The sequence below is a fragment of the Quercus suber genome, unplaced genomic scaffold, assembly GCF_002906115.3.
Source record: "Quercus suber isolate HL8 unplaced genomic scaffold, Cork oak 2.0 scaffold_209, whole genome shotgun sequence".
In the NCBI taxonomy this organism is placed as follows: Eukaryota; Viridiplantae; Streptophyta; class Magnoliopsida; order Fagales; family Fagaceae; genus Quercus; species Quercus suber.
In genome coordinates this window covers 335,142-347,540 of record NW_027069667.1, presented here as the reverse complement: position 1 = coordinate 347,540, position 12,399 = coordinate 335,142, and the positions used below count along the sequence as shown (strand labels likewise).

At 34.3% G+C, this 12,399-nt stretch overlaps 1 protein-coding gene across 1 annotated transcript; it reads left to right on the top strand.

Moving 5' to 3' along the window:
- Positions 1-250: 250 nt before the first annotated feature.
- Positions 251-5,889, top strand: LOC111988873 ((E,E)-alpha-farnesene synthase). The gene is made up of 7 exons (XM_024020681.2): positions 251-462; positions 1,914-2,178; positions 2,335-2,704; positions 2,839-3,057; positions 4,564-4,708; positions 4,861-5,109; positions 5,379-5,889. Exons 1-7 carry the CDS (start codon positions 307-309, stop codon positions 5,688-5,690), a joined length of 1,716 nt encoding a protein of 571 aa, XP_023876449.1. The 5' UTR covers positions 251-306; the 3' UTR covers positions 5,691-5,889.
- Positions 5,890-12,399: the final 6,510 nt, after the last annotated feature.

Here is a 12,399-nt window from a genome sequence, read left to right as displayed (position 1 = left end):
TTTAAAAGGTGGTATAACAAGATCCAAAATTCTCCATAATTTGAATATACCATGCCTTTTTCAAATTTGAGTGGGTGCATTGCACCCACTCAACTCAACAGTATGTGGTTCCGCCACTTCCTTCTAAGATAGAAGGTCTTCCGTAGTTATTAGTTATGGCCTTTTCTTATTTTTGTCATTTTGTACGCCTCATTGCCTATATAAAGCAGTCCAAAATAGGTTTCGAAAATCCATCAACCCTGCATTCCTCAACTCAAACTTTCTTAAATTTTCCTTTAGCTTTTCCTTTTAGGTGATTCCATCACTATGGATAGTAAGAAACAATTGCAATCTGTGCAGAAAACTTCATCATCCGAGATGAAGCCTCAAGCCAATGATATCGTACATGAACGACGATCTGCCAATTATAAGCCAAACATATGGAACTATGATTGCCTACAGTCTCTTTCTAGTATATACGACGTAAGAATCCTTTCTAAATATCTTATATGAGAATATTATTGTAATTAGAGTTCTTGCGCCACAACTTTTACAACTTTTATATGGTCAATATTTAGTAAACGTTTGTCCCTTTCATAAAGACTTACTATTTTTTTTTTTTTTCACAACTTTGATGTTGTGTCAACAGGTCCTCTCATCTTCTATTTCGAAAAATAATTATGGCTTCTTTTTCTGTTCTATTTCATACTCTACCATAGAGAAATGATAATAACTTCTTATGCAATTAGTTTCTATAGTGTAAAATATGACTCTTAACACGTTATTGTATTTGTTTCTCGAATTGTAACTCATCAATAGGGAATATAGGTGCGCAGGGGCGGAGTTAGAAATTTTCGTTTGGAGGGCCAAGTTGCAACTCTAATATATTTATTAAGACAATCCTCACATACACTTATACACACGCTTTTTTATTATATAAACACGCTTTTTTATTTGATAAGTTATATATACACACACCAAACAAAAACAAAAAGAGCTTAGTAATTTTAATCAAAATTATATTTGATGGCGATCTTTCATAAAATAAAATTCATTTTTACTATTTTTATATAGTGAAATTCTTAAAAAAATTTCATTTTCGATACAAATTATCAAATTTTATACTAAAGTAAAAAATATTTCAATTGAACTAATGAAATTTTTAAAAACATAAATGATCCAAAACTTGGAGGAATAAGTTAAGTTTTAAACATATTTGATGCTATCTTGCTCTAACCCATTATGTAGTAACTAAAAAGACATTTCATATATAGTTTTAGCGACATTATTTTTTTAATGAGTCAATAACTTGTTAATTGTCACATAACTGGTTGAAAAAGATATAGATTCAAATATGTTTAGTGCAAAACTTTATCAAATATTTAACAGATATAAGAACATATTTTACAATAAAAAAATAGAATTGTGAAAAATAATGTTATGTCTCTATAATTATTAGACTAATTTTTTTTTAAGAGCATCATTGGACTAAATCAAATATTTGGGGGGGCCAACTCTTATTTTTGTAGACTAAATTTTGAAAAAATTAAAATAATTATATATATATTTAAAAAAAAATTCAAAATTTTGGGGGGGCCACCACCCTTACACGTAGCTACGCCCCTGTAGGTGCGTGTAAATAAATCCCAAATATTCAAGTTATTTCATTATAGATAGAGTATTTTTCCAAATCAGTTTAAATGAATTTTTTCTTACTTATTATATGACGATCCGTAAGATCATTCACATGTCATATTTTAAAACTTTATGACTTACTAAATCAATGGAATGACTAAAAATGAATGTGGAGGTAATTGGAATTTTGTTTCCTAAACTCTATTCTTTAATTATTGTCCATTTTCATCTTCAGAGAGCCCCTCTGCACGTAATTTTCACTAACACGATTAAGTTTTGGGACGATGGTGTTTTTGCAGGGCCAAGAATACGAAAGACGGGTACAGAAATTTAAAGAAGATGTAAGGATAATATTTGCGAATGCAGTGGACTCTGTGCCAACGTTTGAGTTGATCGACAGCGTAAACAAGTTAGGCCTAGCAAGCCACTTTGATATGGAAATCAAAGAGGCTCTAGACACCATTGCATCCACTAAGAAGAAAATGTCTAGTCCAGAAGAGGATCTCTACACTACTGCACTATGCTTTAGGCTTTTTAGGCTGCATGGTTACGAAGTTTCTCAAGGTAAAATAATCTTCGAATTTAAATCATGTCATTTATGTAACCAATCCTAACTAATCTGTTGAAAATCCATAACTGACCCCAAAAAACTTAGAAATTAAAACTTGGTTGTTGTTTGAAGTCCTAATATCTAACAACAGTACATTCTGTGCAATTCAGATATGTTTAGAGGCTTCATGGATGAAAAAACTGGTTTGTTCAAAGAAAACACAAATATCAAAGAAATGCTTGAGCTTTTGGAGGCTTCACACTTGGGTTTAGAAGGTGAAAACATTCTGGATGTGGCTAGAGATTTCTCAACTGCAACTCTCAAAGAAAGCATTTCCAGTTTAGATAGTGACCTTGCCAAGCAAGTGGTTCATGTTTTGGAACTTCCATCACAAAGGAGAGTACAGTGGTTTGACGTCAAATGGCACATCAATTCATTTGAGAAAGACAGTCACATGAACTCTAGCTTACTTGAACTTGCTAAACTTCATTTTAACATAGTTCAAGCCATACTTCAAAAAGATCTAAGGGAATCATCCAGGTAGCTTCCAAAGAATAATGTGATTTGTGAATATATATACATATATCTTATACACCAAACTACTTTGCATTGCACAAAATATTAATTAGCATGAAGAAAAAGAACTTAATTACTTGTACCTTTGTGTTATTTAGGTGGTGGAGAAATCTGGGGCTCACAGAGAACTTGAGTTTTGCAAGAGACAGACTAGCCGAAAGTTTTATGTGCTCAGTCGGCCTTGCTTTCGAGCCTGAGTACACATGTTTTAGAAAATGGCTTACGAAAGTCATTATTCTGATGCTGATAATTGATGATGTTTATGATGTTTATGGCACATTGGAAGAACTAAAGCACTTCACAAATGCCGTAAATAGGTCAACATTGCAAAATATCACTTCTGAAAACTTTCAATATAAAATAGGGTTAAATATACTTTTAGTCCTAAACTTTTGGGCTAGTTTCATTTTGGTCCTCACACAGTTTTTTGTTTTACTTTGGTCCTTACTAAGTTTACTCTAAAAATAATTAAATGAAAATGAAAGTAATTTTCTTTTCTTTTTCTTCATCCCTCCCCCCTCTTAGTTTCTTTGCAACCAGACCGCCGGGGAGCGGGGTGTGGTAAAATAAACAAAGGTCATGCGAGTAATTATTGTCAATTAGGTGTTGGCAAGGATAACAATGAAGCACACAAGTAAGAAAATGAGACAAAAAATTGTGTGAGGACCCAAATGAAATCATCCCTAAAAATTGAGGACCAAAAATACTTTAAGGCCCTGTTTATTTCATTGTAAAAACATTTAAAGGAAAATTATTTGTTTTCCAATGTTTAGTTATTTTCCTGAAAATGCTCAAAAAATATTTGTAGGAGTTGGTCTCATATGAAAAATCATAAATTTTATATTTATATTTAATATAAATATAAAAATAAAAACTTTGATTTCCCACTTTAACATATTAATAAAATAACTTAAATCAACCTGCACAATCAGAATAAAATTTTTAAAAATTACACTAATAAGCATATTCAAAATAAGAGTGTAACAACAAAAGTAAATAAAAATAATAATTAACAAAAGCTATCAACTGAACTAGCATTCACAAGGATAATTACATACGTACAAACAATTGAAACCTCTAAGTGATACTTATAATGTTTTTGTTGAGAAACTATTAAATGTTTGGAGTTGATTCCCATAATTTTGAGGCTTATGTGGTTATTTAGGAGGTGTTATAAGGTATTTTCATCATTTTAATGGTTTTTTAGGGGGTATATTTATTATTTTATTTTTTTAGAGGGTATTTCAATCATATTAGATTTGAAAATATTTGGGTCGACTTTTAGATTCAAGGCTATTTCAGTCATTTTGAAGGTTTAATGGATAATTTGGTTGTTTTAAAGGATTTAGAGGTATTTCAGTGGTATTTTGGTTAATTTGGAGATATTATGAGTATTTTTGCCATTTTAGATTTTTTTTTATGGTATTTTTGTCATTTTAGATGTTTTAGAGGCATTTTTGTGGTTAGTCGTTATTTTGATATTTTGAATGTTTCAATGGTGTTTTGGAGGTTTAAGGGTATATTTTTCATTTTGAAAAATCTGGTTATTAATTTTTATCTTATTTTTAGTTTTCTATTCTTTTAATTAAGATTGAAATGAGTCAAAATGTTTACTCATCCCCTAAAATGAGTAATATATTTTCAATTGAAGAAAATATTTTTTTTGTTCAAGGGAAAATGATTTCGATTTTAAAAGCTTGAAAAAAAAAACATTTTTCAAAAGATATTTTATGCCAAAACAAAAAAGGGCCTAAATCTATAAAAATTGGCAAATAATTGTTTTACAATATTAAGAATTATTCTTACCAAAATATTTAATTCAGGTGGGATGTTAGTGAAACTCAACAGCTTCCAGAGTGCATGAAGACTTGCTTCCTAGCTCTCTACAATACTACTAATGAAATTGCTAATGAAATTCAAAAGGAGAAGGGTGCTTGGAACCAAGTTTTACCTCATCTTAAAAAAGGGGTACTCATCTGTTCATTCTCCATAATAATTGGAATTTACTCATTTGGTCATTTTTCATCATGTTTAATTGGAATACATATATACACAATAGGTAAAGATCATCGTTATTGAAATTATAGTGAATATGTTTTTCTTTTTTTCTTTTTTGATAGTGGACAGATTTTTGTAATGCATTATTTGTGGAAGCAAAGTGGTACAACATGGGCTACACTCCATCCCTGCAAGAATATCTAAGTAATGGATGGATTTCATCGACCGCCCCATTACTTTTGGTCCACGAATTCTTTTCCATGGGACATGAGGTAACAAACGGGATGGAAGATTTTCTGGAGAAAAACCAAGAAATTGTGTATAATATATCTATAATAATTCGACTCTGCAATGATTTGGGGACTTCAGTGGTAATTACTCTTTTCATATACAACATTTTTACAAACTACTGATGTAGCTTTAGTATTTTCTAAATAATTATTGGTAGATAAAAATGTGATGTCATTGGCAAGTCTAGATTAGAACTAGTAAGAATTTGTCACATCAATAATTTGTAAAAATATTATAAAATAGTCTAGGGCTGTAGTAGTATTACTCATTCTTTATTGGTTATAGAGAACATTGATTAATTATTATGTCCATATTAGAACAAACTAATTGGAATAGTGACTTGAAACAGGCTGAGAGAGCAAGAGGTGATGTTCCCTCATCAATCCTATGTTATATGAGAGAAGCTGATGTTTCAGAAGAAATTGCACAGAAGCACATCAAAGACATGATAAACAAGAGTTGGAAGAAAATAAATGGGCAATGCTTCAACCAATTGCCAATGCTGCAATCATTTGTCAATATTGCAACAAATAATGCTCGTGTGGCACATAGCCTTTACCAATATGGAGATGGGTTTGGGGTTCAAGACCGAGACACTCGGAAAAATATCGTGTCCTTACTGGTCGAACCTCTCTCGTGCTCTACTGAATTGAAATGTTAAATTATGGAAAATGGGTCAATTTGTCAGCTATGAATCTATGATGTTAGAACTTAGAACTTAGAATTTGCAATAACTCACAGGATGGTGAATTTTTTTTTTTTTGGAGAATGACACAGGATGGTGACTTGAATGGCTAGGTTAAGTGCATGGCTTTGTCTCTACAATAATGTGATGAACGAGTGCTTGGATTGTAACGTGTAATCAATATCCGGTTCATAATTAAATAAAAGTGCTTTTTGAGTGTCTGTGACCACTACTTTTTCCTCAATCTTGTTGATGTTTGTTGGGAAATTTAGACCCCAGTTGATAGAATTAATAAGTTTTAAACCCAAGTTGTTAATTAGATTTATTACGAATAAACTTTGTTAAAACAATCAAACATCAATATCATTTCAAAATCATACAGCGGAAAAAATAAATAAGACAAGATATGATGACCTAGGAAAACCACTGAAACCAACCAGTTTCACAGTAAAAAACCTAGGGGGAAACTTTCCCGAAAAGCAATCCACTATAGTAAAGAAAAGTTTCAGATCTAGTACAAAACCTTTGTCCCTAGACTCTACAATCCCCGTAGATGAACTCACAGCAGAAAATTTCTACTGTTTCAGAACCTCTAAACTCTTTAATATATGAACGCCACCCTTTTATGATGCACGGATCTCAATACGTGACTAACTCCTTTGCATGAATCTCAGTATGTGACTCACTCACCAACTTAAGGAAGAAGAATGTTGGTTGCAAAGTTCTTTACTTCATCAACAATGAAGATCAAGAAGCATTTGGTTACAAAACCCTAAGGCGCAAAGACGCAGTAGCTTCTTTCAGAGAGAATAAGGCATCGGTCACCTTTTGCATATGTTCTCCTTGTATTCTCTTATGTGACGGCCTTTAAAATAAGCCTTATATAGGTCTAGGGTTGTGAGAAAAGAAACCCTACACAAATACATAAGCCTGGCCCAAAAACAGAAATCTGAATTCCCGTAACCTCGACAGATAGTAGCTATCGAGGAGGTGTCGAGAAGGTATTGAAGTTTAATGAATCTCAACAGATACAACTATCGAGAAGGTGTCGAGAAGGTGTCGAGGGGATAGAAGCTTTCTCAATCGATCGACCAGCTATCGAGAAGCTATCAAGATTGCGATAAGAATCAGCTGAAGAGCTCGACAGATAGCCAGATGTCGAGCAACTATCGAGTTTTAAAATTCAGCACTTTCTTACTTGATTCTTGGACAGACTTGCATGGCTTTAATACTTGAACTTAAAATAAGGTTTCTTGAAGTATTAAAAACACCTAGTACTACTCAATTACAAGTAGAGTGCGTTTTGTCAAAGGATTAGCCAATTTACATAAATAAGTGACATATGTTCTTAACAAGTGAAAACACATATGTCCTAACAATCTCCCTCTTTGGCAATCCGTGACAAAACCACAATAAACAAATAAACATATGAGAGAAGTCATAAATCACTCAACTCATACTCACTTGTTGAATACAATAAAATCTATCCTAACACAAACTCTTGAAAATTTTTGCAAGAAGAGAGTTTATGACAAGTAGACTTTGACAACCTGTATTTCTGAAATACTTTAAACAAAACTCATTAAGGCATCTTTGTATGAAACAGAAATAATAGATTGCATACAGATATAGAAAACATGTGTATAAAGATAGAACAGAAACAACACATGTAAAGGTAGGTGAAAGAAAACATACATCATCATATATATATCAAAGATAAGCACAATGTATGTAAACATGGTCACAAGACCCAAGGTACAAGAAGAAGGAGGTAAGCACTCCCCTTAACAAGATGAAACACAACTCCCCCTTATAAAGGAATGTATTTCTCCCCCTAACATGTAGAACCTTAAAAAGAAACCACATATTCTCCACAATTTCTCCCCCTTTTTGTCATGATTGACAAAAGGTACAAGAAGCTAGAAAGCTTCACTTGAGAAATATAAAGATGGTCAAGGATGATCAAGGGGGCACAAAAAATCCATATAAATGCATGAATGTAATGAAACAAGATGCTATGGATGACAAGATAACAGAAAGATGCAAAACATGTGAAAGACAAAACTCTTAATAAAAATATTAAGCACATAGATCCCAAAACACACACACACACACACAACAAGTCTAACCAATTTTATATTTCAAAAACAAGTCAAGACAGTTTAGTGAGCATACATTAGCACATGTAAAACCTTTGTGATTGCCAAATCACATTGTACCTGCACATGTATTAAGAGTAGCAAAGAATATTACGTGTTGTGTGTGAAAAACATCGCAAGATTGCATATGTGTATACATGTTATGACGATCTGAGATATGAGAAAATAACTTTAACTCACACATAATCATAACTGTTTGATGGGGACTATCACCTTTGAGGTACATCCTATAACTCCCACATCTCCTAGAATACACGCTTGCAACCATATTTAAAGCATTTTTGATCTTTTTGCTTTTTATTTTCTTTGCATGTTTTCTTTTATTTTTGCATATCATACATGGGCATATAAAAGAGAGAAAAGAAATACCCAAGATGTTAAGCATTTGACATCGCACTTTTGCTATGCCGAAGCATACGAATGTCTTTGACACTGCACTTTTGCTATGCCGAAGCATACAGGTGTCATATTATGATTGGCGGGCAACAGTGGTGAGATGGTTATTTATGCCTTTCTCTTAGGATTTTCTAGTCCTACCCGTCAAAAAGAGTGATATGAGTGTTAAGTTTTAAGAGATAACCTAATCTTACTCATCACAAACAAGAGCCACAAAGCTCACTTGCTTAGTTGTGCATAGAGATGCTCATCTAAGCTACAAGAGATACAAAGTTTAGAAAACTTTGTTTCATTGGCCATCCAAGGTACACAAGTACCAAAGTACACAAACACACACTGTTTTTGTATTTTTCTGATTTTTCCATTTTATTTTTATTTTGAAAAGAAAACCAAATAAAAACTAAACAACCAAACAAAAACAGATAAACAACATGTATGCATGAAAGAAAGATGCATATGCATGAAAACATGATAGAAATATGCAGATGCATGAAAGCATGATTCCAAAAGCAGATAAGAAATCAAGCAAAAAGTCCTACTTTAGATAGAAAGAATCAAAGCAGAGGACAAACAGAAAAGACAATTAAGTCTTAGGCTCCTTTCTCACCCACACAGCACGAGTCTTTGGCCGTGAAGATGAAAAGGCACGTGTCCTAGTATGTCTACTAAAGGACATAGAAGAATTAGAATTCTCTTGAAATTGAGTTAAAAAGCTCAAGACTTTTAATAACTCTCCAAACAAAGGTGTAGGTCCTTGAGAGGAAACCTGTGACCGTTTGGACAATTGCTTATGAGGATACAACTTAAAGCAATTAGGACGAATGTGTCCAGAAACACCACAATGGTGACAAACATGAGGTTTAACAAAGGATTTAGAATTAGACAAATCAGTTTTGGATTTCATACCTTTATTACCTTTCTCAGATTGTGGCACAAAGATAGTCCTTGATCCAGAAGCCGTGGATGAGGAGGGGCTGGAGGAAACAGCATATCCTAAGCCAGTCTTATCAGAACTAGGCTTTTGAGCACTCAAGACCTCATCAAGCTTTGCACTAGACATCCTCTCTATTTGAGTTCTAGCTTGACTAAGCTCAACCTCAAGATTCTTGACCTTCTCTTCTAATGAGGCGTTCTCCACAATAAGAGTCTCAATTAACCTTGTAGTCTCATCCAGTTGGACTAACATATTAGCTTTTTCAGTTTTTACCTCATTAAGCTCTTTTCTACAAAGATGAGAAGTCTTTTCAGATTTTATGAATTCAGTGCATAGCTTATCATAGGCTTCTTGAAGGGTCATCTTCTTAGGTACTTCATCATCAGAAGAATCCTCACTGTCACTAGCACTCTCCACAATCACCTTATCGGTTGTGGCAGCAAAGGCCATAACTTGACGACATTCATCCACAAACTCATCAGAAGAGTCATCCTCAGTATCACTCCAGGTAGCAACCAACCCTTTATCTTTTGACTTCTTGGTCTTTTCCTTCATGAGGTAGTTTGGACACTCTATCCTCATATGACCAAAACCTTTGCACTCATGGCATTGGATGAGGGGTTTCTCATTCTTGCCCTTCCTAGAGGATTTAGGTTTCCTAGGAGGTTTGCCCTTATCCTTTTTCCTAAACTGAAGAAGCTTGATAATCTCATCAGTTATGAAGGATAGATCCTCATCCTCATCTTCACTTTCATCTTCATCTTCAGAGTCCTCAATCTCTTCCTCTATACCCTTGAGAGCCAAGTTTTTACTCTTTCCACCTTTTCCCATTGAGCCTAATCCCATCTCATAGGTTTGAAGGTTCCCTACAAGCTCAGTCAAAGGAATTTGATCAATGTCCTTTGCTTCTTCAATGGCAGTGATCTTGGCATGGAATCTTTCAGGTAAGGACCTAAGGATTTTCCTAACAATTTTGGATTCTGCAATACATTCTCCAAGGTTGAAAGCAGAATTCACAATATCCTTGAGTTTGGCATAGAACTCATCAAAGGTCTCATCCTCCTCCATCCTTATTTCTTCAAAACTACTAGTGAGTTGTTGAAGCTTCACAGTCTTTACTGCCTTGGTACCTTCATAGGTGGTCTCAAGAATGGTCCATGCTTCCTTGGCAACTTCCGTGGATGATATTTTCTTGAATTCTTCATTAGTCACCCCACAGAACAAAGCATTCAAGGCCCTACTATTGAAATTTGCAGCTACAATTGTTGCATCATCCCAATCCACAGGTGCTTCCTTCGGCTTAATCCAGCCAACTTCAACAGCTTGCCATACCTGTTCACCTAGAGCCTGCAAGAACACTTTCATACGAACTTTCCAGTACGCATAATTAGTTCCATCAAATAAAGGAGGTATAAATAAAGATTGTCCTCTATCCATGACAACAGGGGTCAATGGATCACACTCAGGAAATTAATCCAATCAGAGTGAACCCGCTCTGATACCACTTGTTGGGAAATTTAGACCCCGATTGATAGAATTAACAAGTTTTAAACCCAAGTTGTTAATTAGATTTATTATGAATCAAACTTGTTAAAACAAACAAACATCAATATCATGTCAAAATCATGCAGCGGAAAAAATAAATAAGACAAGATATGATGACCCAGGAAAACCAATGAAACCAACCAGTTTCACAGTAAAAAACCTGGGGGGAAACCTTCCCGAAAAGCAATCCACTATAGTAAAGAGAAGTTTCAGATCTAATACAAAAATTTTGTCCTTAGACTCTACAATCCCCGTAGATGAACTCACAGTAGACACTTTCTACCGCTTCAGAACCTCTAAACTCTTCAATATATGACTGCTACCCTTTTATGATACACAGATCCCAGTACGTGACTAACTCCTTTGCACGAATCCCAGTACGTGACTCACTCACCAACTTAAGTAAGAAGAATGTTGGCTGCAAAATTCTTCACTTCATTAACAATGAAGATCAAGAAGCATTTGGTTACAAAACCCTAAAGCGCAAAGACGCAGTAGCTTCTTTCAGAGATAATAAGGCATCGGTCACCTTTTGCATATGTTCTCCTTGTATTCTCTTATGTGACGGCCTTTAAAATAAGCCTTATATAGGTCTAGGGTTGTGAGAAAAGAAAACCTACACAAATACATAACCCTGACCCAAAAATAGAAATCTGAATTCCCGTAACCTCGACAGATAGCAGCTATCGAGGAGATGTCGAGAAGGTATCGAGGTTTAATGAATCTCAACAGATACAGCTATCGAGAAGGTGCCGAGAAGGTATCGAGGGAACAGAAGCTTTCTCGATCGATCGATCAGCTATCGAGAAGCTATCGAGATTGCGATAAGAATCAGTTGAAGAGCTCGATAGAAAGCCAGGTGTCGAGGAGGTGTCGAGCAGCTATCGAGCTTTAAAATTCAGCACTTTCTCACTTAATTCTTGGACAGACTTGCATGGCTTTAATACCTGAACTTGAAACAAGGTTTCTTGAAGTATTAAAAACACCTAAAACTACCAATTACAAGTAGAGTGTGTTTTGTCAAAGGATTAGCCAATTTACATAAATAAGTGACATATGTTCTTAACAAGTGAAAACACATATATCCTAACAATGTTGACTAGGAACTCTAAAGTTATGGTTGTGAAAAAAAGATAAGAATCTCTGTAGTAATCTCGTACTACAATAACCACCAAAAGTATCATATTTGATTCCTTGGATCCTTAAAGAATAAAGATAGGCTGGCCTTTCTCTCCAAAAAATAAAAAAAAGGTAGGCAGGCCGTAGTTGATTTGTGTTTTCAAACAACAATTTTCAATTTTTTAACAACATTATACGTATTTTTACACACTTTTTCACTCACACGTATTTTTACAAATATTTTCAAACAACAATTTTCAGTTTTTAAACAGATGTACAAAACAGGCAATCTCTCACACACACACACACACACACACACACACACACACACACACACACACACACACACACACACACACACACACACACACACACACACACACACACACACACACACAGAGAAGAAGAAGAAGAAGAAGAAGAAGAAGATAACCACTGATGTGGCAATGTGAAACCGACTTTGGTTTTTTCTTTAAGGATCAAAGGAATCAAATATGATACTTTTGGTGGTTAACCACTGATGTGGCAATGT

Bases quoted from the DNA above. Each gene is read 5' to 3' on its own strand.
- LOC111988873 (XM_024020681.2), top strand. From the start codon at position 307: ATGGATAGTAAGAAACAATTGCAATCTGTGCAGAAAACTTCATCATCC. The intron at 2,705-2,838 runs GTAGCTTCCAAA...TGTGTTATTTAG, and splicing joins GATCTAAGGGAATCATCCAG to GTGGTGGAGAAATCTGGGGC. The intron at 5,110-5,378 runs GTAATTACTCTT...GACTTGAAACAG, and splicing joins ATGATTTGGGGACTTCAGTG to GCTGAGAGAGCAAGAGGTGA.